The sequence below is a fragment of the Lagopus muta genome, chromosome 17 (assembly GCF_023343835.1).
Source record: "Lagopus muta isolate bLagMut1 chromosome 17, bLagMut1 primary, whole genome shotgun sequence".
NCBI lineage: Eukaryota > Metazoa > Chordata > Aves > Galliformes > Phasianidae > Lagopus > Lagopus muta.
Genome location: NC_064449.1, coordinates 1781144 through 1807917, shown reverse-complemented (window position 1 = coordinate 1807917; position 26774 = coordinate 1781144). Strand labels below are relative to the sequence as shown.

The window sequence follows — 26774 nt, the reverse complement described above, 5'->3', positions numbered from 1 at the left end:
GGGAAAGAAAAATCAGACGCTTACTGTGGCAGTTCATCACAAGTCACTTTATTTCTAACCAAGCCTGAAATGAAAATGACTAGAAGTCGTTACCGTAAAATAGCTGATTACAAGGCAGTGTGCAGAGCCAGCGAGCCTCTGGCCATGGCTACAAGCAGGGCAGCACTCTCAGCTGTGGATTCACTTGTGGTGTCTGTGTGCTCACTCTCACTGTGTGGTAACATGAGACAGCCTCCTTCACTTTCATTGCGGGACAGGACACTTTGCATTCTCCGGTGCGCACAAGGCAGACTGACAGGCTTCCCTCTAGTAGCCATAACCACAGGCTTGTTTGTCTTTCTCCTGTACGCACAATACAACAACATAACGAGGCTTTGGGGGCAGGCAGGAGCCAGCAGGCTGAAGAAACACAGAACCACAACCTCCAGGAGCACCAGGGCACAGCTTTCAGGTCAAGGCAGGTCCCGAGCCGTAGCTGAGCTCAAAGAACGCAGGCCTCCCATGGATGTGCAGGCATGAGAGTAAATACCATTACAAAATCTGGGCAGAAGGAAGCTTTCTGGTTTGCTCTGGCATGTGAACAAACTGGCTTATTAGGCCACAGGTGCAAATGTGAGGACTCGGGACTGAAAGTGAGGATAAAATGGAGAACTCTCATGTTCTACAAGTTTTGTGAAACAGGCATTAGGCCACAAAACCTGCCAGACACTGCTGCGGGCTGAGGGGCTGCCAGCAGTCTGTGTGCCCAAGGAAGGACAGGGGTGGCATTAGAATTAGGATTGCAGTGCCTTATTCAGCTACCTGGAGGAGGTCAGTTGAACATTGAGGGCTGTACACCCAGCCAGTCAGCCAGCTCCTTCGGGTGCCTGGCCCAAGAAGCCTGCATCTGGCTTCATGTACCTGCCAAGCAATCCTTTCTGTGGAGCTGACACAGGCCACAAAAGGAACACCTTGTACCCCAGACCACTACTGCCCTTCAAGCCCCATCCTGAAATGTCTCTGATGAGTATCAGAAATGCCAGGAATGCTGCTACATTACCAGGGACACTACGTTGCATTCTAGTGCTTTTTCATTTCCCCATCCCATCTCCATCAACTTTGTGTTGGGAAGACGTTGTTCTAAATCCCCTTCTTTGGCATTTCAAATTTCATCATCTCTTTTCTTATAAAGTATAAAGTAATGCAGAGTTTGTTCTCTGAAAATCATTTTTACAGTGTTTAAGACTAACTAAGATCATTTTGCTTCACTCCAATAATAACCATTAGGTTTTTACACCTCTCCAGTAATAACTTGGCAGAGTGTCAGCCAGGCAATCAACACGCCAGAAAACACAGCACCTTTGCTCCAAAGGACAAATTCTTTCTTTTACTGCTGCTGCTCTCTTCACCTATATTTGCCATCAAGAGGTACCTTTATAAAAGTTAGGTTTGAAACATGGTGTGTTTCAACACCAGCTGTATTGGGTAACTATGCCTCTTGGTACGAAGTGGATTGCTGCTTCAGAAGTAAGTTGATATTATAACCATAGCAACACTACTTGCAGAGTCAGAAAGAAAAAACAACATTCAGCAGCAACAGCAGAAAATGTGTATAGATTACTTTATCTCTGCATTCAATATAGATAAAAACCCTTCTCTGAAAAAAAGAAAATAAAATCTATGCTCCGGAAAGAGTAGATAGAATGAAGCATAATCTAATGAATCATGAAACTTGTTTGCTGCCATCGATATCTCAGAGAGCTCATCCTGAAATAGTGCTGTTGATATTGATAACATATTGGCAAGGGACAGCCCAGCCAGAGAGAAACAAATTTAGCCAGTGGGATGTGTGTGGTGGGAGGGAGGGAGACAAAACAGAAAGAAGCACTGTCCTGTCCACATGAAATCACCAATCCTCAACTTTAAAACATGAAACAAGTGCTGTTGGCCTGCAGTCATGACAGCTGTGGTGCCTGCTGCCTCCTTGCAATCCAAACTTTGTACAAGACAAAGTATGCAGAAATACGTGTGGCATGTGGAGAGTTAAACATGAGGAGAGAATTAAGGTCTTTACCAGTCAGATGGCAACACAAACTCACACCTTCTGAAATGCATTGTGTGGCAGAACAAACATCATTTCCTGCCTTCCAGAAGCAGCTTCTCTGGTTCACTGACCTTCCTTTTCTTCTTGGGTCCTATTACCTCTTCCTGGCTAAATGCAAGGTTCAGGCAGCTTATCTGTAAGAACCATCAGAAGCAGTGATCATTCTCACGGTACAGGCTCCTGTTAGACAAGTCAAGAAAGACAACTTCCAAATCTACAGTGTGTTTTCCTGGATCCTCTTGGGTTTATTCAGTGTGATCTTGTTCTCCAGTAAAAGCCATTAGGCAAGGAACCAAAACTGGAACACTCACTGGAGCTGAGATGCTAAGGTTTGTGAAAGCAACAGGTTCAGTCCCACAGCCTAGAGACAATGAAAGGAGCAAGGAGGCCTTTGAGAAATACAGTCGCTCGTGGGGCAGAAGCCTTCTTCACCAACGTGGGACAGTAATAGACTCAGAGAATGATAGAATGGCTTGTGCTGGAAGGGACCCCAAGGATCACCGAGTTCCACCCCCTGTCACAGGCAGGGCCACCAACCTCCAGCTCTGGCACTGGACCAGGCTGTTCAGGGCAACATCCAACCTGATCTTGAACACCTCCAGGGATCCACAGCCTCCCTGGGCAGCCTGTGCCAGCACCTCACCACTCTACCTGTGAAGAACTTCCCCCTGACATGCAAACCTTCCTTCCAAACATCTACACCTTCCTTCCTTGAGCTTAAAACCTTTCCCCCTTGCTCTATTACTGTCTACCCTTGTAAAAAGTTGATTCACCTCCTGCTCATAATCCCACTGAAGAAAATTACATGGGTCACATTGGCAGTCACTGGAAACAGCCTTTCAGGATGAGACACCATGGAATGATGTACACCATGGAATTTCAGTGTGAGCTGATGGGCATCTGAGTCCAAAGACTATGTGTGAGTTTGTGAAAAACAACTAAGCAAAGCAAGCTCTGTTTCAGGGGGCATAACTTCCCCCTAGGAAGACACAAGCCCCCCTCAAAAATATCCAGAGGCCTAGAAAGCAAAAGGTTAAAGAGCACTAAAAAATATATGCTGGAATACAAGTGGGCAATTCAGACAGATCACAGACAGATGAACGTCCAGAACGACAGCTGAAGTGTTGGCTGTGTCATGTAAATCACAAACTCACTTATTCTTGTTATCACAAGACATATTTGCTTCTCTATAAGAATAATAACATGGAGCTGCAGAGAGCAGCATGTGCTGCTGCCCACCCAGAAGGGACAAAGCACAGAGTCTGGCAGGGTGACCTATCTTGCTCCCGCTGGAATCAAACCGAAGGGACACACCACAGCACAGTCTTCAGCTTTGCCTCCAAAAGAAAATTCGTTTGGATGAAAGTAAGGTGAATGAAGAGGGAAAATAGTGCTAAACAAGTTGCTAATTCAAAACAAGAGCAGCTTATTCTGGTTTCACTAAAAAATCAGGAGGAGCTCTACGAAGCAGGATAAGCACAAGGAGTTAATAGAGAGCTATTCCAGAACACATCCTGGAGAGAAGCACAAGGTCTCCAGATTACAAAATGTGGTCATTACAGAATTCCCCACCCACGTCATCAAGGCTCTCTTTCTATCTGACCTTGGTATGAGGCTTTGGTAATCTCTACGTAGCAATGGTCTTCCTAATGTGTGAAATAACTGACTGCGGATTAGCAGCAAAACCACCTCAGTTTGCCTCTCTATCGTGTTTCAAATTGTTTTTCTTCCCCTCTTCCCTCCTCTTCGTTATGAGCAACACGATATTGGCTAATGCAGAAAGTACAACTTCCTTTCCATGCAAACAGAAAAAACAGAACCTGCCAAAGTGGGAGAGGCAGGTTTTCCTTCAGTCTGACAGAACTTCAGCACTGTCCACAGCGTATTTGCTTGAGGAAACTGAGATGAGTGGATCTCTATGTTACAGCTCCTGACCTGATATCCAGCTGCTCAAACTGGCATTTCAGGCAGTTATTTACTTTCCTTTCCCTGGCATCACTTTAACCTGTCTGCTTCGGTTTTGGAAGCGCAGGGCCCTGGGGGTGGAAACACTGCATCTAGACACTCTGCACTGCTAACACAGCTGCAAGACTTGTACCCCGTCCTGCTGGCTGCACAACAAAGTATAGCAATGATCCCCAGTCTCCAGGCCCCTGGTCACCTGAGAGATTCAGCTCTCTTTCTGTTTTAGCCCAAACCACACAGTGAGCACATCATCCACAGCCGGTGCTTTTATTCCCTCTATCGAGGAATGGACTCTGCAGCACAGGCAGCAACTTGGAGGCTTACCCCTTTCTTAATTCTCTGCATGGATGGGATGCTTTTGAGGCAGGAGAAGCAGCCACAGGGAGCAGCCACGACTCCCTCTGTGTGCATGCCCTACAGGAACCTGGAGATTAGGAGCAAAAACATCTATGCAAGTCGTCATGTTCTGCAGACACGCACTATTCATCTGCTGAATGAACAAGATGTCAAACGTGTGAGGTATTTCACCAAAGCCAACATGTCCTGTCCTGCTCCTGCCCTGCTACAAGTTCACATATGAGCTCAGAGGCAGGATCAGACCCCGAGCCCAACTTCCAGGTTCCTACCTTAACCAAACACTTGGGCTTCTTCCCCAGCAATGCGCTCTAAATGGGATTAAGTCAGATCCTACGTGTGTTTATTTGACTTTAACCAGAAAGTAAACCTCTTAAACGGCACGGTAAAAAGCAGGAAATCCCTCCCATTGACTAAACATACAATCAAAGCCTCCAAAGGTTGATTAATTCTATTTTTTCCCATACTCTGGGACTTTGAACAACCCATAGGCGAGCTCAGGCTGTATCAACGTTGGCTTTTGTCTTACACAACCACTGCAGGGCCTCAGCTCCCCTCAGGTATGGAGCCAGGTGCCACAAGGCCCCCCGAGGGACAACGCTGATGGGGGAACAAGACAGGAACAGAGCCGTGAGCTCCTGGCTGTCAGTCCAGGCCATGGCTCTGTCAAGCTCATAGCACGACAACACAGTGATCGTGAACCTCCCATGCTGTACAGTACTGCGCTATGTGTACAACGGTCGTATTTTGCCACAGATTTTTTCTGTGCAATTACAGCTAACTTGTGAATCATGCAAGTGTTACTAATTTCTGGCATAAAACTAACGGGACAGCTGCACATTGTCTGGAGAAGATATCAGGCTAAAAATAGATCAGACTTCAGATTAAAGCCTTCCCAAGGCAGACTGGTGGATGCAGCGCGGCAAGCAGACTATGGTTACGCTCCTATTCTTAGATAGACAAAATCAGTTTCGTGCTCTGCAATTTTCAATCCCCAGTGTCCCCACGTATCCCAGCCAAAAATTCCCAACATAAATGGATGCAAATTTACAGCACTTCTGGCACTTCTGCTTCCGAAGGCATCCTATGTAGAAAAGCTAGAATAGTGTAGGAGCATTCAGCTGTGCCCCTGCTTTGTGCCTGGCCTGCCCCATGCTGAGGTTTGGCACTCTGTAAATCTTATGTCCTCAGAAGAGTTCTCTTTGTCAGGACACGGAGTGTTTAATGTGGTACGTTGTAACCCAACAAATTCAGAAGCGCATGAATGTCAAAAGAAACCCAGTTCCATCAAGCAGGCCGGAAGAATAAGGACTGAGATACAAGATTTAGCTGGTGAAACAAGGCAAAACAATCCTCTGCTGCCAGGGCAGCAAGTACATCTAGCGGGGTACACAGATCATCATTAGGAAACTCTTATCAGAGCAGGCCAACGCCTGATGCATCTTGTGATTTTAGCTGCAGATAACTTGGTAGCACAGCAAACATTGCCACTTCCAAAAGCCAAGCCAGCAGCTCTTTAAATGCAGCCCCCAAAACAGGAGGCGTGCCAGGTGACAGACACCTCTCTCCGAGTGAAGGCAGCTCACTGACAGGTGGCTGCTCCAAGCACAGCAAAATCGAGGCTCACGAGGCACGTGGTGCTGTGCAGCAAAGAGATGGAAGGAAACAGACAGAAACCAAAATGCAGCAAATTCCATTTAAACAGAAGGAAGAGCTTTTCTTTGCTATGAGCCTGATCAAATACTGGTGCAGGCTGTCCAGAGGGCCGGTGGAGCCTCCATCCTTGGAGGTATTCAAAATGTGAGTTGCCAAGGTGCTTACCCTGCCCTGGGCACGTAGGATGCTCTAGGTGGCCTCCAGGTCTTCTGACCTCTGCCATTCTGCGAAGGCGGCACAAAGATTAAAGCTCAGCACAGGGCTCAGCACTGACTGAGCTCCTATCAGTTTCCAGAAAAGCCAATGCACTGACATCAGTAGAACTAATCCTGATTTTCATCTGTACAAAGTGGAGGAGAATCACGCTGGTAAGCATGAAAGCCAAATTACGCAGGTGGAAGAATGAAAGACGCTCACTGTGATGCATCTATGGAAACTTGCCACATTTCTGTCCCCAGGAAACCATGCCAAGACATCACTGATTACCACTGGTCCTCTTCCTTTTCCATAGTTCACTGTTAAAATCTCTGCCATCCAACGCAATTTCCTTTTTGCAGACAAAGTCTCACAGGCCTACGCTGTGTCTCACGTATCTCGTTGCGTTTAAAGGACCACAAACAGATCTTTCCAGACTATGAAAACAAATTGTTCAAAACACCTGATTAAAAAGTCAAAAAAGTACCAGTGTCTGTCCCTGTAGCCTCCGCCAGGACCCTCAATTGGCCTGTAAGCTTCTGCACTGGGAGACTTTCCCTTGTGAGATTTACAGCACTGTAAACCAGGAGGTGAAAAGCAAAGACACTCACTGTGCCTATGAGGCCATCAGCAGCTTAGCCCCTCGTGGGATGTCAGACCTACCCGACTTTACTGTGTGCAAATTTCTCCAGCAGTCTGTCTGGTTGTTAGCATGTACATTATGAACACGTGTGAAGGCTCAGAGGCTCAGTGTCTTCCTCTGGATGTCCATGGCACAGCTGAAATCTGAGGGCACACAAGTTTAACCTTTCCCCACCGCCGGGGCAGTGAGCATCACCTCCAAATGAAGAGATCACTAAGAAGCTGTTTCATACACACTAGTCAGGAACAACTCATGCAAGGGACGTACGGCCTCAGATCCAGCTAAAGGTCGGATGTGAATGCAGAGAAGCCAGGAATTTCCTGACCTCCTTGTCTCACTCCTCCCAGAATGGCCTGAGCTAACAGGAAGGAGAGAGGCTAGCTCATCTCTGAATCTTCTCTTCATTGTTTGGGTCTGTGTAGCCTCAGCTGGTTTGGAGGAGAAAATGTTCTGGGAACTTCTCATCAGATACAGTTCGCTTGATAGACAGCTAGAGATAAACCTTTCTTTTTTTTCTTTGCTGCAAAAGTTCAAGATAATGACATTGCCACAGAAAAATGCTTTCCTATTGCTCGGCAAATGGCAGACTTCACCCTTAAACTGCTTTCTGTCATGGCAATTGTAAAAGTGGCTTGCCTGAGAAAAATCAGACAACAAAGGTCTTGATCTTCAAGTTGTTGTTCTGCAACTGGATCCCTTGTGCTGACCTTCACTTTCAGACAGAAGTCACATGCAACTCTGAAGCTCAGCAAAGGCACAGGGATCTCCAGCAGGATTACCACGGCTCTGGGCACCAAGAGGATGCCGACCACTGGCAAACAAAACACACTGCTCGTAGGGTGTCAGGCATGAAAGACTGCTCATGCTGGCTTCCATTGCTGCCACAGCCTCTCTCATAGAGAAAAAGGACGTCACCAGGTACCCAAGACTTCAGCATGGGGAGTAGCAGCTGGCCAGACAAACCACCACCTGCAGTCTAAAATGGCACTCTTTCATTTAGGCAAGTGAATCTCTGCGACTTTCAGACAGTTCCGGGTAAGAGAGCTGTGCCACACAGCCAGGCACTGACAGGCAGTGTGGAGCCCCCGGGCTACCAGTGATCCAAACCACTGTGCCTACACAAGGCCAATCCTCAGCACACTTACTGGTGCCCCACAGCAGCCTGGTAGCACAAACGCAGCCAGCCCAGCAGCATAAGCACCGTCTGGCACTGACTAGAGAAGCCAAAAAACCAGGAGGTAGAACTGTTCTGTGCTGATGCAGCCACACCACTTCCAGCTCTGGCACAGGCTCCGTCTGGGACGACTCAGGGCTCTGCACAACTGCTGCACTGTGCAATGAGACTGTGCTTTAAGGACCACCCCAGAACTTCAGCCCACAGCTTGCTGATGGGAGATAACGCCTGCAGAAGCATCCACATGGTCAGCTTTTATTCATCTTCTAGAACTATTTCATTCCAAACTCATTCCACTGCAACATGTTTGCTTACATGAAGACAAAGAGGACAAAAATCAACTTGTGGGACAAAACCATTAAAGAACCCACAAGAGGGTAAAGGACTACGCTGAAGTCTTCAAGAAGTTATCTCACATTCAGTGCAGGACCCCATTTCCATCAGCAGATTTCTGCAGAATAAATGTGGGCAGCAATTCCCTATTTTACTCAGCTCTTCAGATCACAACTGCTAGAATGCCAGTGGAAACTAGGAAGACACATAAAGATAGCACACTGGGACAAATCCGCAGCTGATGCAATCAGAAACTCTCCTCAAGTCAGCAGAGGTAGGGTAATTTACATGCTGGTGTCTAACTCTGGATGATTAAGTACAGAGATGCTTTGCTGGGAAAGGGCAATCTCTCATTTGATCCTAAGTATCATCAATCATTAGATTGCAGATAACAAGCAAGTTGAGTACATGTAAATTTTTCTCCAATCTGAAAAGCCCTCTGTCAGAGACTCTTCGTGGCCATTATTAAACAGCAGTTATAGTTCTAACAGGACAGAAATAGTTCTTTCTCTTTTGGCAGATCTGCAGCCTCTGCTTCTCCCATGTCATACAGATAAAAATAAGCCTCTAATGCTCCCATTCCTGGTTTTCCTGAAGAGCTGTAGGTCAGGCAAATAACGAACAATCAACTCGGTTCCAACAGCATAGTTCTGGCTTTTTTATAATTGGGAAACAGAAGGAATAAAGCAGTCCGCTCAGAGAAAGAGCAGCAACGGGGCCGTCCAAATTCCCCACAGCACCTCGTGACTGCATGGGATTTTTTAACACATCGCTTTCTGAACATCGAATCCTTGCTGACACCACGATCTGCAATAGGCGGGACTGCTTCCATCGGTTTCGATCAGCTCAGCTCAGCACGTAACGGTGCAGGTGAGCACTGAGCACCCAGCCCTGGGCCCAGCCACGCACAGCAGGGTGAGGTCCCCCCCCCCCAGCCCGCCTCGCCCTCACCACCCAGCCATGCCCGCTCCCCCATGGTAGCGCTGGTATGTGAGCAATTTTTATGAGAGCTAGTTCAAGGCGCTCTTTGGGTGGAAACCTAACACTTGTCGTGCACTAGCAGCCTGAGCCTGGTGGCTTATGTCTGCCAAAAATAAAGGGAGAGCTGCACGGACCCGGCCAGGTGGTTCCCGAGCGCTGCACAGCCCAAGCTGAGCGACCCCTCAAAGCCGGGGGAAGGCAGCTCTCTTGGGAGACCACACAGCTCCTCAAATCACAGAGCTCCTCCCAGCACACCTGGAAAACGCTGCTCGTTTCACCGTCCTGCAGCCTGGATAGCAACAAGATGTTTACATTCACACCCCAAAAGGACTCCTTCTGCCATCTTACCTGCGTTTGACCTCGTTAGATAATACCTAACTCTGATTTCCCTAGCTTGCCCTCATTTTTTAAGACAAACTTCACTCGACAGTGTGGCTTCCTGATATAAGTGGAATACACAATGCACATTTGTTTCACCCACTTCCCTCAGAAAAGAAGGGAAAGTCCCCCTCGCATGGAAAATAGCATCAAGTTTTTATTAGTGCTGGCTTTACCGTGATGATCTGAACTTTCTAAAGAGTGACTTGGTTTTATTTCTTCCTGAAGTGACTGAAATGTTAGCCATATTCTAAGCAAGTATGTCTAAAAATAATAATATCAAAGAATAACTCAAAAACTGTCTGCCCAGCAGAATTTAACAGGAAGAGGGATTGCAATTCTTTTTTTGAGTCTTTGGAAGCAGAAAGTGGATAAAATGACTCTTCCACTTTTCAGTAACCAGTACTGTTTCCACCACCTTCAGAAACTCTCACTATTGCTACTGCATTCTAAGGGAATTCACATGCTGCAGGAGAGAGGTGTCTGGTGCTCTGACTCTCATCATGACAGACCCGAAAGAATGCAAGAGCATGAATCAGGGGGAGAACCATGAGTTACAAACAAAAAAGGCTCCTGTTTTCTCAGAGACGACAGAATAAACAATGATCAGAAGGAAACTGGAGGATGTGACAAAAAAAAAAATGTGGTTAAAGTTTGAAAAATACCAGCCTAGGCACAGAAGTTCATTTCTAAGATCCAGAGTCAATGCAAATACTTCAGAGATGCCTTTTGAATGACACGTTAAGTAGTCGTCTCCAGTTGCTGTCTGGGTTAGACTTTTCAACAGAAGCAGGGAAAATTTTACTAGCAATTTCCTACTCTCGTTAACTTATCCTGTGAAGATTCAGTTTCTGAATATTCAAGCTCACAGCATCTTCAACTAATTTGAATAGGAGGAGGATCAACTGGCAGGTCTGGTGGTGTTCAGAGACCTGCCTGTCACTGAAAAGAGCTCTGCACAAGGGCATGAATCCCAGCACTGATTTTGGTTCAGGGATTGACCTGAACAGTCTCAGGATGGAATTAACTTCACCTTACTTTATGTATCACGTCTGGTCCATCCTACTTCTTAGCTCTGCCTCTGTAACCCCTGAAAAAACAGATCAGCCCTTCCAGGAGCTCAGTCTTCCTATCACAGAGAGGTAGGCAAAAAGGGATAGGATCCAGAAGTACTGTGAGTCACACGTGAAGATAAGACTGGCAGCAGGAAAGGAGAGGTAAAGATTAGCTTGGGCAGCAGACAAACACAGCCTTCAAATCTAACCCAGGGTGGTGATTTCAGAACCCTAATCCAAAAACACACGCAGGTAAAGAAACCTGGCTGTGTCATTTAGGCTGCATGTGTAATGCATGAGTGTCAACTCCTGGAACAGAACAAAAACTCTCACAGTGGATGTGTGAAATGAGCTGACCATAGAAAGCTTGTTCATAAATGCTTCCAGTTCACGCTTATACCCCTATGCTGTAACACTTTGTAGCCATTGCATACCATACAACAAATGCACACGTTATTAGAAAGCTGTGCCATCCTAGGTGACATCACATTCCATGGCAATCAATTCACACTGCCTGTCGTATCAGAGTCACTAAAATTTGCTCACCTGCTGAGATGCCTGTGAGGAAGGCCGCCTGCCCATCTCTTTTATTTCCATCTTTCCCTTTCCACCTACAATGCAAACATATCAAAATTAGTTCTCAAGCTTAAAGCCCTATATTTAACTGAAAAAAATATACACAAAAGGACAACTGAACCACTGTAGTGCAATTCCATGCCTGATGTGGAATGGTGTAACCCTTATTCTCAGTGCCAGCACTGGCAGTTTAGCACTGTAAACAGATTTCAGACTACCATCATCTAAATATAAAACATTAACCTCAACAGCTCCTGTCCGTGAGGTTAATACTTCATTTTTTAACCTGGCTTCCTAAGAAACAAGGATTATGTCAGTATATAATCTGTGTAAGTGGCTGTGTTGGACAGGAGCTTGTCCTCTGATTAATAACTGCTGTCCCTACTAGACAGTTTCCATAAAATTTGACTGTGGGGTCCTAAACTGCCTCAGAGCTTCATGAAAACAATTTGATGATGCAGGAAGATATTGTTAATATCCCCCTAGTGGAAAAGGTGGCAGTGTGAGTTCACTCCTCATTAGTTATCAGAGAATCTGCAGGAGAAAGACTAGAAGAGGTGGCTTCATAGGCAGCCCAGCTCCTTTATTCCACTGCCTGAGGATCTCAGGAATGCTATTTACCATTTTGTCACTAGATGGTATTGTTCCACAGGCTATATTTGAGAGCCTCAAAGGTCAAACAGAGCATGGTACATCACCAGCTAGGCTTACTGAAGTGACAGAGGCTTTTTTTTTTGGTATATGTTCATGCATGCTTTCACATATGAAAGTTATTAGCAAAATCAAGCTGCAACAGCTATAGGAAAAGAGCCTTGGTGAAATGTAGATAATGTAGTGTGATATTGATGAACGATGCATTTCCTCTGTATCTGAAAAAAAACTGCTGAGATAAAAAGGTGGAAAGATACTGATAAAAAATTGAATGTTTCTGTTAACAAACCAAGCGTACACAAGAGGCCATTTATTATAGGTCACTCTGATCTCATACAAAATTGAATTAGTCTGACAAACTGTTCATCCATTTCAAAACAGCTGAGAAAATCTAAATATTATGCTAAGAGATTAGCTGTGAACACAGGCTCCTTCACTGTTGAAACTGAGCTTCTACCTGTATCTTGAAGGCAAAAAGAAGATGCTTCAGTTCCCAGGCCTGGTTGGGTATAATTTCTGTCCTTTCCATCCTTTCCATGCTCATCTGACTCTGCTCTGACAGGGAGAGGGTTGTTCTGCAATGCAAATAATCCCTTGAATTAATAGCACGACTTAAAAATTATTCCCAGGAGGTAAATCTGCTGAGCTTATACTCAGCACTAACAGAGATGAGATTTACAAAACTCCTCAGCATGCAGCACTCCTACTCCCAAGCCTACAGAAGAGAGATTTACTGAGAAAGGCAGAAAATTCTGGCCCAAACAGTTTCCTGTCTTCAGGCAGCAGTTATGCTAAGGCTTGTTCACTGGCACTTGCCACCTAAAATTAAACTGCCAAGCCTGAGCTGCTGGTGCAGGCTGCCCCTTTGTTATTTCAGCTGAACTTGCTGTCTAATGATTGCCTGCTAAAGACAACCCCTACACTAAGCACCGAGGTGCTCCAGAGAAACTGGGCACAGTGCACAACTTTGGGATGGTTAGAGGCAGTGGAAGGAATCCCACCTGACTGCACAGATCTGGGAAAGAAACACCAAATGGAAATGCAGAAGTCTGCAGTTTCCTCCAGTTCTGCATGTGTGTGCTGTGGCTCTCTGTATAATCACTGCCCTCTTCTGGGAGAACACATTAGACTCAGTAAGCCAGTGGATGTGCTCAAATGAAATTCACATTATGCTGATGGATTTGCAGTCTCAACACTCAATCCAGTGCAGCAATGCTGCCCTGCACAAGTTTATTGAGCTAGGATTCTGAGCAAATGCTTTTTTTCAGAGTGTTTTGCTAGATTAAACTCCATTCCTCCAACGAGAACTGAATAGAGTTATTTCTCTACCTTAGTGCTTCCCTCCTCTTCCTCTTCATCGCAGTCTAGCCCTTGATGGCAGATCTCAGTAGGGCTATTCTTCTGGATCAGGTTGCTTTCAACTCTCCCCATTCTTTTGTTTTCAGTTGTTACTTTCACCTTCAAGGTGTGGAACCCAGTGGAGACTGACCCTAGTTTCAAGTTGACAGGATCACCATCAAAAAACAGGTCCCCAGGGCTGTCATCTTTCTTAAAGCCAGGTGGCTGGTAATCATCAGGAGTCACTACACACAGAGAAAGAACCCAGTGCTGTCAGAGAAACAAAGTTCCATCCCTCTTTAATCTGCTCTATGAAATACACACATCTACCAACCTCCAGAAACAACGCCAGCTACCAACAATGTGTTGGGTGGTTATTTTTTTGGAGGGAAGAAGGGAGATTTCAAAGGCAAAAAAAGAACTGAGCAAATGCTAACAGGTGGCTGAAAGAAACAGAAACTTTAGAATGCTGAGATACCACCAATGAGCACAACTTTCTGGATTACAAGCCAACACACAGGAGGTGCATGTTCCTTAAGATACAAACAAACAGTGAAGAAGGCTGTCCTTTTCACACTGCAAGGCTGCGCTTCTTATATGGATTTACAATCCCTTCTCAAAGCATCTGCCATCCCTGTGAGTCTAAGGGATTCACTACATTTTACACCATTTCTCACTGTATCAGCTAATAGCTCCTACCACCTCACTGCCATTTCACCTTTCTGAGGTTTATTAATTTCACGGGGCTCGTGGTTATCACAGGAACTGATGGAAAGGGAAGCTCCCCTGGCAGCACACGCAGCTATCCACCTACCATCATTGTAATAGAGGAGCTTCATGGTCAGGGAAATGTCACTGGGAAGTGGGCCCAGGTTCTGCATTAGCAGGTACAGCTTACGGATCAGGAGGCTGCAGGCTTGCTTCATGTCCTCGCTGCGCACTCCATTCACAAAGTTCGTCCTGTTGCTACAATGGGAAGCAGAATAACAGAGTTGTTTTTCCTCAGTCATGAATATTCAAGATCCAATTACAAATACAGTGCACCCACTGACTTGTCTCAAAGCACCAGTGAGAAAGCTACAATGCCTTCGTGTAATTTCCAGATAAACAGGGAAGTGAAACAGACTCCTGGGATGGAGTGGCATCAGGAAAACAGCAGCTCTAAACGAAGTGGCACGGCATTTACATTTGAAAAGACTTTGCAGTTAGGGCAACGGACCCCCATTGTACAAATATCGTGACTCACTTGTTCGAACATGATTAAAATGGATCAAAGGACCATAAAACAAGTGCCTTTCACCTAAGCAATTCCAGGAATGAGAGGAATGAGGTGAAAATCCCATCTAGAGCTGATTCATCACCGTGGCTATTTTCAAGTCCATTTTGCAGATTGAAGAGAAGTGAATTCCATGTTCTCACTTCAATTTCATGTAAGAAAAACTAGCTCAGAAGTGCATTTTTCCAAAGTGACTAAGGGGCATTCCTCTCACCTCCTTCACCCATCCAAATGTCAGCTGGCTAGTCTAAGCAAGCAGTCTAGACTGAGATAACCGTGCAGCAGCAGTGGGATGAATTGCCCTCTGGAGGAGTTCGTTTCTCTTGACTACAGAGGTTGATGAGATGAGCAGCTTAGATCAGGCTGCTAACTTTAGCCAGTTGGAGGCAAATTGGATGAATCACTAAGAGAGCGAGGAACCTACACTTCCTTAACATTCAACAAGAAAGGGCCTTAAAAATAGTAGCTCCTCCACTACAAAACTGTGTCTTTGGATGATACCACAAGCAGACTGGATGGTATCTAACAAAATCTAACAGAATCACCACAAATCATTTCCAAAGCAGAAAGGAACAAATGACAGTGGGGAGAATGCCAGGGCTGAGTATGACTGATTAAATCACTGCTTCTGTAAGATGGATTTCCCCTTCCAGTTGGAGCATTTCAATATGAAAACTGAGTGGCTGTTGAACAGTTTGTATTCCCAAGGTTATGTAGGTTATGGTTTGGTAAGCTCCAACAACAAAACCCTTGTGCTGACCATGCTGTGTTATTAAACGGAATCTTGTATGTTCTGGAATGTGTATGGGAAGTGAGAGACTAAAGATGGCAACATCAAGGTGGAATAAAGAGAAACCAGGCCTTTTCTTCCACATCATCTTCACAAGTCTTGGGATTAGCAGGGTAGAAAGCACAGAAGAAAGAGTATATACAAAAAGACATGAGAGCTCCATAGGAGGTAACAGGCCAAGTTCTGGTTCAGTATGAGAATAACACTGGGTTTGATGCAGGAATGTGCCAAAAGGTAGGAATCAAAGAACTGAACCTCTCTGAAAGACTGGGATCCGTGGCCAGAAACTCCTCCAAAAATGAATCTAGAAAAGGGCAGAGATCATCTAGGAGAACGTTTTCCTTTGCCACTCATACACAAGGACACAGACACATTCCTTGAGGGATGATTTGCTCTGGGTTGGCATGTGGCAATAAACCTTGCAGGTGCATAACAGTAGTTTTATCAACTGAAGGAGCTGACAGCAAAGATGACACAATAGTTTGATCAATGCCAGAATGTCAGCTTACAAACGACTGCAGGTACATACATGACCTGGTGATAGCAATGTCAGTCACAGGGGAAACAGAACAGAGCCACAGCTCAGGGAATCTGAGGCCTCAATCTCTGAACCCTCAGCACAGCACTGAGATTTTGAAGGAGCTGATATAAACAGAACAGAAAAGATAAAGAGGAGCCTCTTCTTGACCAGTACTATGGACATCAACAGATGCTGCGTTCTGCTGGGGAACTGGCTAATTATTTTTCCTTGCTTTGGTCATAGATAATAGCTTTTGACAGTATTAAGTTTAAACTAAACAGGATTTTGCCCCACTAAACACAGCTGTCAAATATCTAACAGTGCCAAGAGGATGCAAGATGCTGCTGCTTCCTGCCATAAGTTCTGCAGCATCAACACAGGCATGATCAGAGAAAGACCTCCCAGGCCACCCTCCTAGACTACTGGAACAGAACGCATGCGTGCAAATGCCCATGGATAAAAATACTGGGAATGAGATCTTCATTAAAAGGATCAAACTCGGAACAGCTCCATTGGAAAGCACAAGGCTCTCCTGTGAAACTGGAAGAACACCGCTGCTAGTTGAGATGGTAGCAGGCTCAACAAATGTGTTGGTTTCTCCACTGCTACACTGACTTGGTGTGATTTCTCTAAGTTGCTTTTCATTCCGTTCTGATGCACTTCAAGTTCCTCACTGTGCTACATAACAGCATTTCTATTCACCAGCTTGGATGTTTGTGTCCTGTAGAGTGACTATCCTCAACTCTGATGATATTTACTGCTGAGCTGCTCAGACATGCTATCATCATGAAGGGCAGCCTCTTCCTCAGGCTTCAGGAACACCTGCCTTTCAAAGTGCAATTCTGAGAAATAAACCCAAACCATTACCTGATGATGTCCATCTCGGGCACCTCCTGTTTGTACTTGAACTTGAATTGATACAGTTCAGTCACTGTCTGGAGATTTAACAAGAGCAGGAAAAGAAAAAGCAAACGTAAAGATGTGTTCTGAACTTAACAGGGTCTTTTGAAGACTTTATAAGAACACAGCATTAATCTAATGAGATGTTTATAGCTGAAGCTCCATTACTGCTTGCATAAGTGTTGGTAGGTTTTCCTTAACCACAACTTACCTCGCACTGAAATAATCACAGAAAAATTGTAAACTTCCAGCCTCCTCCTTCTATTTCTGTGGGCCTGACTCCCCAGCTCTGTCCTCTAAAGAGACACCAGGGCCAGCTGACCTCACAGCGTCTGTATGTCCTCCCTCACTACTAAAAGGAAAAATGTCAGGCTTCACGAGTGATGCAGCGTCACAGGGAAGCCTGGCCAGAGTTCTGTATAGACAAGAGCCTGCAGGACAGTTTCCACTAGGAGTTTAAACTGTATTGCACAGGGATTCTGAGTTTGACTGGTCTCAGTGTTTACTAAGAGATTAAAAAGTATGTATTTAGATGACATCCCACGTAAAAGAAAATGATTTGCTACATTTTCAGAGAAGACAACCATAAGGAAGAACAAACTTCAATCCGAGAGGAAGGACATACTGCAGCCCAATGTCATGTCTATCATTGGCTTTTCTGAGGCAGTGAGGTTGACTGGGAGGAGTCAGGTTGAGCTCTTAAGAAATCCCAGCACTTCCTCCCTCCCTCCCCAGATGCTGAGGTGCAGCGGGGCAGAACTGCAACGCCGCAGGCAGGCCCTGCAGCCATTCCTCATGTGTGCTCTGTGGAGAATGAATGGATGCAGAGCCTCACTTATATATTGCACTAAGACTGCTGCCACAGGCTAGACAAAATAGCAGAGGTGGCAATTCAGTGGAGAACACGGAAAGGATAAGCACACACACTGTGTAACTCATGCATCCCAGCTCTGAAGCGATTTGTAACTTCTGTCCTAAACCTCTCTGCATGAAAAACAAACAAACAAAAAGAACCAACAGATCTCTTCTCACTACTCCTTTCAAAAAGATAATAAAAGAAAAAGAGAATAAAAGAATGATTTTGAACTTCCCAGTTCTTCCCTCAGGGAAGAAAAACAAAATTGAGAACATGCCCATTAGTTGCCTGTTAACATCCCTGCCTGAGGCCCTAGATGCCCGGCAGGAGTGTTTGATCACAATCCAGCTCACTGAGCTGTCATTCTTGAGTGAAGGCAGAAGAAGAGAAACCAGGTCACCAAGCAGCAGTGTCAGGGTAGAATTTAAGCCCACAAGTCCATTCTGAATAAAAATCTACTCACCCATGCCTTCGGTTGCCTCAAAGATTAATTAAGACTCTTTCTTACCTCCGGTTCCTCGGGATTGGTGTACATCTGTTGTGAGAAAGCACAGTGAGCACATTCTGCCCTTGGGTAACATGAACCAGTGAAAAAGGACTATAAACAATGTTATTTCCAAGTTACAGCGGAGATTGTGCTATCTGTAACACGGGATCAGAGAAAGGAATGGCCGAGACACGGCCTTCCTCTATCAGCAGTCCATACTTAGCACTTCAAAGACAGGTAGAAGACTCACCTGTGTAATTCTAGAGGAATGAGGTTGATTCCCATTCCAATCCTCACAGGTAACTATTGATGCCTGAGATTTAAATGCTCAGATTATGCACACAGTAGGTGTGTAGAATGGCTATTGCTGCTTTACAGAGAACCAGGGCAAAAGACTCCAGAGGCAGCTGCTAGCGTGTGGTTTCCTCGGCATCAGATTATTAAAGCAAACTCTTATGCACTGAGAAAACACAGCAGCTTCCTTCCTCCAAGGATCAAGGCCAGAGTTTGCGGGAAGAAATGATAGGGAGCCCAGGAAAGTGTTTCCTGGGCTTTAAGGATTCATGTAAGGCCTGAGAGTCAGAGGTCTGACATACAGAGAAAACGTTCCCACGCAGCCTAGGAAGTTCATTTTTACCATATTTAAGAAAGGTCATCACTCTATTAAAAACCACATATATTTTGACTTCCCCTTATAAAAGGCATTTATGGTTTGACACAATGTTGACTCCAAATCTGTGTCAAGCACGGTGGGAGAAGAAAAACGTCTTGAACTCATTTACTTACTGCTAGGACAGCAACATGTAGCTAAAGAGAGAGAGAACAAGAGAAAACAGAAGGCAAAGTCAGTATCTATCCTGAGTGGGTGAGGACAACATAAGATAGCAAAATCGAACTGCCTACACACACAGGCACATTCAACAAACTGAGTCACACGTCTTCATGCAGACTCTTCACAGCACAGCAGCAGCAACACCTAGTGGCCGGTTCGCTGGCTTCACATGCACTTCCCCAAGAAAGCAACGACATGCTCAGACTTCCTTCCCTCCTGGGACTTTTTCTAAACAAATATTCAGAGCCTATGTCAACTTAAAACACTTTCACAATAGCACCCATCCCTACCGCAGAATAATATTTGTTCACTGATACAAGACACATCAAAGGTGTTTAATTCACGCTATAGCAAGAAACTGTACGTGGGAAAGGATGAGAAAGCAATCCTAGAGCACCCATTAAATACCTGTTTTTCTCTTAACCTTTGTCAAGTAATAACTACATTATGTCTCTCATAAATAGCAGAGGGCTACATTCCTCCCAGAACTGTCAGCAAGCAGTAAGCAGTTCACATTTTGCACATCATATGCACAGTGCCAGTCGTACTGATTTTAAGAGCACGTGCAATCAGCAGAGCTGAAACTAACACAGCTTCATCTGATCTAGATGAGAGTTAACTTGAGCAGTGCTGACAGAGATGGTAATTGGTCCTTTTTGCTGTACGTAGCAATTTTGTGTGTGTGTGTGAGAATCAGCAAGAAATATGATTACTTACTGGCTGGTTTTGTTCTGAAACCAGATAAACACATTACCTAATGGATGGCCTTATTAAAAAAGAAAAAAGGAATAAAGTCCAAACCCAAGAGAAAGCTAAGAGGGTTAGAGAAGGGCAAAGGCTTGAAGAAAACATGATAGAAAGCAGAAGCATGAAAGAATCTTTCTCAAGAAAACAGGCATAGAAATCAGGACCTGCAAGTTCTGACTGGCACTGTCTGTATTCAGACACTGGAGAGTGCAAATGCAGAACACAGAACAAAGGGGAATCCCTTCCAGGCTGCAAGTGCTCATGCCATGTACAGGCAAGTCCAGAGAGCTCCAGTCAAGGTTTGGTTGGGCTCAAGGAATAAAATCCCAAACCTCAGATTTGTATTCTCCCTTTACTCCACAGCTGTAAATGTTGTGTGTATGCAAGATCACTACAGAAGGAGGAATGAAAATACAGTTTTGTCCATATTTTTGAAGAAAAATAACAAAGTCCATTAAAAAGTAGGAACGAACTTACATACTGCTTCTCCAAAGCATCAAAACAACCTTGAATCCTGCCAAGGAAAAATGTTTTAGTGCTAACCAGCGATGCTTATCTCATGGTCTGTAAAAACACAACTCATCAGATACAGTTTAAAGTCCATGTTATTCTGGAAGAAGACAACACAGCCAGTAACATTCTGGTCTTATAAAGTCCTTTTCCAGGTCAGCCATCAGAAAGAACCCGCCTGCCCTTCAAAAAGCATTTGTGTGTTGTTTACACATCCTGAGCCAGTCAGCCTAGAGCCCACTTCAGTCCTGACAGTGACAAGGACCTGAGGCCAAAGCTCACAGCTCCATTTTGGCCCCCAGCTTGCTCTCCAGTGGCCCTTTTCCCAATGACTGTGTACAGAACTTGGCTGAGACTTCAATCTGAACACAGCCTGACGTGCCTGGACTCCTACATTTTTGCTATCTGATGTACAGCTCACTGCTAAGGATGTTTTCAAAGCAGTAGGTATTACTTGAGGCAGCAATGGTCAGATGTTTACTTATTGAGCCCTCGCAACTGCATATCTCCTTATCAATTCAGACTTTGCTTGCTGGGAACACGCTAATTCTGAAATGCACCCTTAATAATATACAGGACAACTGTAAGGTACCTAAACACACAATATTCAGGGAGTAAAATACTGTACTTACTGAAAAACAAGCTACAAGAATCACTACAAAAGTGAAACTGGAAAATATGAGACAACAGCAGAATCAGTCTCATGATTTTCTTTACTCTCACTCCCTACCTACGCTGCCTGTGTGTGCTTTGGAGCCTGACCATGACCTCACTAAAGTCAACACTCCAACAGGCCCTGGCTTCACATGATCTCTGTCAGCTAATTCTGTCTTGCTTACGCACAGGGCCAAGCACACACACTGCAGCAGAGTGAGTTGCACAGGCATATCCAGTAGTGCTGCTGGGCACAGTGTTTTCAAACTCAGGAAGAAGAAGAATGTGAGGGGTAGATGTCTTGCTGTTCAGCACAATCTTGTCTTAGTTTCATTGTTACTCACTTACCACTTGACTATCTGAAACGATCCCAGACAGCTTTTATCTTCTCGCAGAATTTTTAGACAGAGGTCTGCAAAAGCAAATTTAGCACATAGTTACCATCCTTATCACAGCTATTGGGCAAATGCTGAAACCACCCCAGCTATCCTCCCTTTTTTGGATAAAATACTTTATCTAGAGGTTCTTCCTAGCGGAAATGTTGGTTTTCCACTGAGTCCCAGGTGGGCTGACACAAGCTTATTGCTGCATTTTCAAATGTCAAAGACTTTCCTCAGATGATCTTGGTCTTGACAGAAGTGCCAGAGTTACAGCTTAATTCTGAAAAGCCAACAACTTCCTTCCTCCATGCCCACCAACTCTGGTATTTCCATAAAACACCTTCACTTCTGCATTCAGACTTCACCAACATCTCTGTGAGATAAATGCCTGTAGAATAAAATAAACTACTTCTGATAACATTTTTCACCTAGTTCCTTCTGCCTCTGTTTTCAGACATTCAGAGCAAGAAGAAACACATCCTGAAAATGAAGAAGTGAATTTGTAACACCTTAGGAGTCAACCAAAGAGCCCTCAAAAGCATGAGCAGGTCAGATGTCAACATTCTTGATCAAAAAGACACTTGAAAGACCTGACATTTGATTAGAAGGACCAGTGGCTATTCAGGGTTTCCTGTGCCCTCAAAGCCCATGAAGTGCATGTAACCTTGTTTCAGGATAACTACCAGCTTAAGTAAAAACATGGAGATAGACAGCAATAAATGGAGACATTTCACACCCCACTAACATATCTCAAATGAACAAAAAGATGCTGATGAAGCAAAGCATCACTAACTCTTAATATGGAGGAGGCTCAGTGAGACCTTATTGCCCTCTACAACTCCCCAAAAGGAGGCTGTGGTAAGTTGGGCTCTGCTCTTCGCCCAGGTTAGTAGTGACAGGACTAGAAGGAATGGCCTCAAGTTGCACCAGGGGAAGTTTATGTTGGATATTAGGAACAATTTCTTCTCCAAAACAGTGGTCAGGCATTGGAACGGGGTGCCCAGGCTGAGTCATCATCCCTGGAGGTGTTCAAGAAACGTGGAGGTGTGGTACTAAGGAACAGTGGGCAACACTGGTGGCAGGTGGGCAGTTGGACTGGATGACCTTAAAGGTCTTTTCCAACCTCAATGATTCTATGATTCTTGTGATCCTACAGTAAGTCTCACAGCAATATTTTTCTTCATTAAAGTTCTGACTGTGGTTCTCTTGACAGTTCTGACCAAGTACATGCAATTATGTGAGCTAGTCAATTTTCACAGAAAGGAAAAAGCAATTCTACTTTCTATCTAACAAACCAAGCTGAAAATTTGAACCCCAAGGGCTCAAAAATCCAAAGGACAATAACATACACCAATCTGAGCTAATTTTTAAATACTCAACAATGTCTAAGCCAAGCTTCTGACCTGAGGCCTGACTCAAAGGGCTGGCAATAGCAAGGAACAATTATAAACCAAAAGAAATATGAATAGGAAAGCCACGAGTTGCCAATAGCTCTAGGACATCTTCTGCGCTCTCTATCTGATGCAGCACTATCTGTATCAAGACTTGAGAAGGCCTATTAGCTACCTTCCCAATAGACTCAAGTCACACATAAATGAGCAGCTGGAAGGTAATCTGTAGAGCAGATAATTGCTAAAATATAGTGAGTATGAGTAAGAATTCTGAACAAACTGCAAGGGTTACCATCTAAATAGCGTGTTCCATAAGAACTCTCAGGGAACAGCCCTCTCAGGTACGTTATGCAGGAGACAGAGACGGCCAGAAGTCTTTTCACCAGCACCACAGACTGCTGCTTAGTAGTGATTTTGCTGGGGAACAACAGAAATTCCTGAAAAAGAAGGGCAAGGATTACACTTAGAAACGATTCTTAGCAGTAAGGAAAGGTAACTTTAAAAGATAATGTTAACATTTCCCTGGTCTTCATATTACACAGAGAGGACTCATGTCTAACAAAGTTTTTCAAGGAGAGTTACTGACATGATTTATTCAGCTGCAGACCACATGGGTCATTATTTCCTCTCTAATATGGCTGAACATTCCCACCCCTCCATTGCACCCACGCAGGCACTTAGGAGTGCCTTAGAATCAAAAGCGTGCATCGTTTTGTGCCAACTGCTGAGGTGCTCACTTCCTTACCAAAGTTCCCTGCTACAGCTTTGTGTGAGCTGTGACAGCAGACTAAGCCTGTCAGCACTGTAGGCAGACCTAGTTTTCAGGGCGATTTTAACACAGAGACGTAAACAGTACATCTAAGATTGGAGCTAATGTAAATACTAAACACTGCATGATTTAAACAGGAAAAATCCCAGTGGAAAGGACACTAAATTTAGCTCCCCTATTAGGTCATTGCCTTATTTCCTGCTAATGAAGTTCTGTGCACGCCTAATGAGCCTTTACTTATTTAGCCAAATATGTCAAAACTTCATGCTTCCTGGACTCATTAAATTGGAAATATCTGCTTTTTAATTCAACTAAGAATAACACGGTCTTCCCAGCTCACAAGATACAGACATGCCAGGCTCAAAACAGGGAGGCATTTCAAGGTTTTTACCTTAGAGGTCTTATTCTTCGGCCTACTTAAAAGCTGACAAGTGGCCATCATGTATTTCAAAGAGCTGTCTTCCACTTGTAGTCAAAACCTGAAAAAAAAAACCCACACCAGACATGAGACCCCTGGAAAATACACAGTCATTGCACTTTTCATCTTCCTTAAAGATGAAGAAGAACCTTTCTCCTTAAAGAACCAGATTCATCGGGCTTATTCAGATCTAAGAGATTTGCAAAGCAAACTGTGGCTACTCTATGGCTAGAAGTGTGCAGAAGGAGAGAACTCTCACTATTCACTGGTAAACCGTTGGGGCTACTTGATATTCAGGGCCACAGCTGTACCTGGTGCCAGCCACTGCTCTTTTAAATCGCATTTCTCATATCCCAAGCCTCAATGTTAATTCCTACAAGCATTAAAAAAAGCATGAAAGAACTGGAAGCCTGCCAGCGGCAGCTGGTATTTTAGGAAGAGTGAGCAGGAACCACATTAACATCAATCCTGGCCAGAGCAAACCAAGGCGCCAAAGCACCGGCTGCCATTAGGCCGCGCGCTGCACCTGCATTGAGGCACCACGGCAGCTTACAGCCACAAAACCCTATTTGACACCTGTGAGCCTGCAAGGCTTTCAATATTTACGCATTCATCTTAGGATTCTTTATGTTTTAAACCATGTTTCACTACACGCTCTCTGGCCAGGTCCGGAATGCAATTCAAGCAGACAAATGTCTGCCTGTGAGCCACCTAACAATGTGATAATGGTAATGCAATGTGTTTTCCACAGCGCAGCCTGTTTACAGTCGATTTATACACAGTGGAAAAGCCTCCCCGGCAGCTCCTCGGGGCCTCAGAACACCACAGCAGCCGGCCCACAACGGCACGGTGCGAAGGCAGCGCCGCTCACCCCAAGCGCGGGCTCGCCTCAGCGCGGCGCCATCTTGGGGGCGGCCCGAGCGCTACCTGCTGGGGGCGGGCGGAAGGAGGCGGCTGGGCGGGCGGCTGAGGGGACGCTGCTGCAGCCCCTCGCTGCTCCCTCAGTAAAATTCCCCCGACTTCTACGCTAAGTCCGCCTTCCTTTAGCTGACAGACCATTCCCTTATCACTGCCTACCCGTGCAAAAAGTTGATTTTCCACTTGTTTCTAAACTCCCTTGATATACCGGGAGGTCACAGTGAGGTCTCCCCACGGCCTTCCCTTTTCCTGGCTGAACAAGCACGGTTCCTTCAGCCTGCTTTCATAAGAGAGGTGCTCCAGCCCTTGGATTATCTTTGTGGCCCTCCTCTGGATAGGACAAGAAGTGATTTCAAACTAAAAGAGAGGAGTTTTAGACCGGATATAAAGAAAATGTTTTTTTCACTGAGGGCAGCGAGGCTTCGGCAGTGGTTGCCCAGCGGGTGTCCCTTCTCTGGGAGGTCAGGGGATGGGGCTCTGAGTTACCTGACCAGCTGTATGCATCCCTGATTGTTGCAGATGGACCAGGCGGCCTTTAGGATCCCTTCCAACTCAGATGGTTCCATGGTTCGTGCTGCAGCCAGGCGTATCCCCGCCTTTAACTCCATGCACAAGTCTCCAACATCCGTGCTTGTAACAGCATGCTGTTGTTTGGAATCGTGGCACTGCTGTCAGCATGTCACCACCCAAGTGGAGGTGCAGGTTTTAAATTACTCAAAGCCAAAAGGCATTCTTAGGGTTTCCAGGTACAAACCTAGGGAAAAGGAGACAATATTAGACCGACTCACAGAATCACAGAATTGTAGGGGTTGGAAGGGACCTCCAGAGATCATTGAGTCCAACCCCCCTGCCAAAGCAGGTTCCCTACACCAGGTCACACAGGTCGGCATCCAGGCAGGTCTTGAACATCTCCAGAGAAGGAGACTCCCCCACCTCCCTGGGCAGCCTGTTCCAGTGCTCCGTCACCTCACTGTACAGAAGTTCCTTTGCACATTTGTGCAGAACTTCCTATGCTGCAGTTTCCGGCCGTTTCCCCTCGTCCTGTCACCCTTCGCCACTGAAAAGAGTCGAGCCTCGCCATTCAGCTCCCCACATCTTAGATATTTATAGACCTGGATCAGGTCCCCTCTCAGTCTCCTTTTCTCCATGCTGAACAGACCCAGTTCACTCAGCCTTTCTCCATAGCAGAGATGCTCCAGGCCCCTCACCATCTTTGTGACCCTCCGCTGGACTCTTTCCAAGAGATCCCTGTCTGTTTTGTACTGGGGAGCCCAGAACTGGATGCAGTGCTCCAGATGAGGCCTCACTAGGGCAGAGTAGACTCCGTGACATCGGAGACTTCACAAGAAGTAGATTATTTCTGGAGCTTCTGTCACAACTCAGGGATCCAAGGAAGATGAGTCCCCTTTTATTAACCAGTACTTTGATTACAGAATCATAGAATGGCTTTGGTTGGAAGGGCCCTTACAGCCCCCAGCCCCAAGCCCTGGGCTGGTTGCCCCACCAGCTCCCATCCATGGCCTGGAGCAGCACTGGGGACGGGGCACATGCAGCTCTGTGTAGCCTGGGCAGGCGCCTCACTGCCCTCTGAGTGAAGAGTTTCTTCCTAACATCTCGCCTGCCAAATAATATGGGATAAGATCGTAATGTGGAATAATAAGAATAACCCACCTAAACTGTTTCTTCCCATTCCCAGGAATTCCGTAAGTTTTTCTTCTCATCTCATTACAATTTCCAAACTCATTATTCCAGGCAATCCACTGGGGATGCTGCTGGATGCACACCAAGGCTGGTCCCTCGACTCTGGGAAATTTGGACGATGATTTGCACAACTGCTATGGACAGACACAATGTTTTCTGAGTACCTGTGTTTTCCAGGCCCTTTTCTGATCTCCTTCCAAAGACCTTTGCCCTAGTTCAAGTCAACAACAGCTGCTGAAAAGC

The 26774-nt window shown here is 45.4% G+C and overlaps 1 protein-coding gene across 11 annotated transcripts in view; it reads right to left on the bottom strand.

The window, feature by feature from the left end:
• HORMAD2 (HORMA domain containing 2) overlaps nucleotides 1–26706 on the bottom strand; it is a 30558-nt gene extending 3852 nt beyond the window's left edge. For 3 of the 11 annotated variants that reach the window (XR_007380274.1, XR_007380275.1, XM_048963658.1), the window contains exons 1-13: nucleotides 26502–26706; nucleotides 23886–23973; nucleotides 23018–23162; nucleotides 21303–21366; nucleotides 20268–20304; nucleotides 18998–19018; nucleotides 18233–18259; nucleotides 16836–16903; nucleotides 14197–14348; nucleotides 13374–13627; nucleotides 12502–12619; nucleotides 11364–11428; nucleotides 2081–2217 (exon numbers count right to left, since the gene is read on the bottom strand). Coding sequence is in view for 8 of the 11 variants with exons in the window: in XM_048963658.1 (XP_048819615.1) it covers nucleotides 2113–2217; nucleotides 11364–11428; nucleotides 12502–12619; nucleotides 13374–13627; nucleotides 14197–14348; nucleotides 16836–16903; nucleotides 18233–18259; nucleotides 18998–19018; nucleotides 20268–20304; nucleotides 21303–21366; nucleotides 23018–23162; nucleotides 23886–23936 (1107 nt within the window). In the remaining 3 variants the exon portion in view is untranslated. The other 8 variants (XM_048963659.1, XM_048963660.1, XM_048963662.1 and 5 more) reach the window with 8 other exon arrangements.
• Nucleotides 26707–26774: the final 68 nt, after the last annotated feature.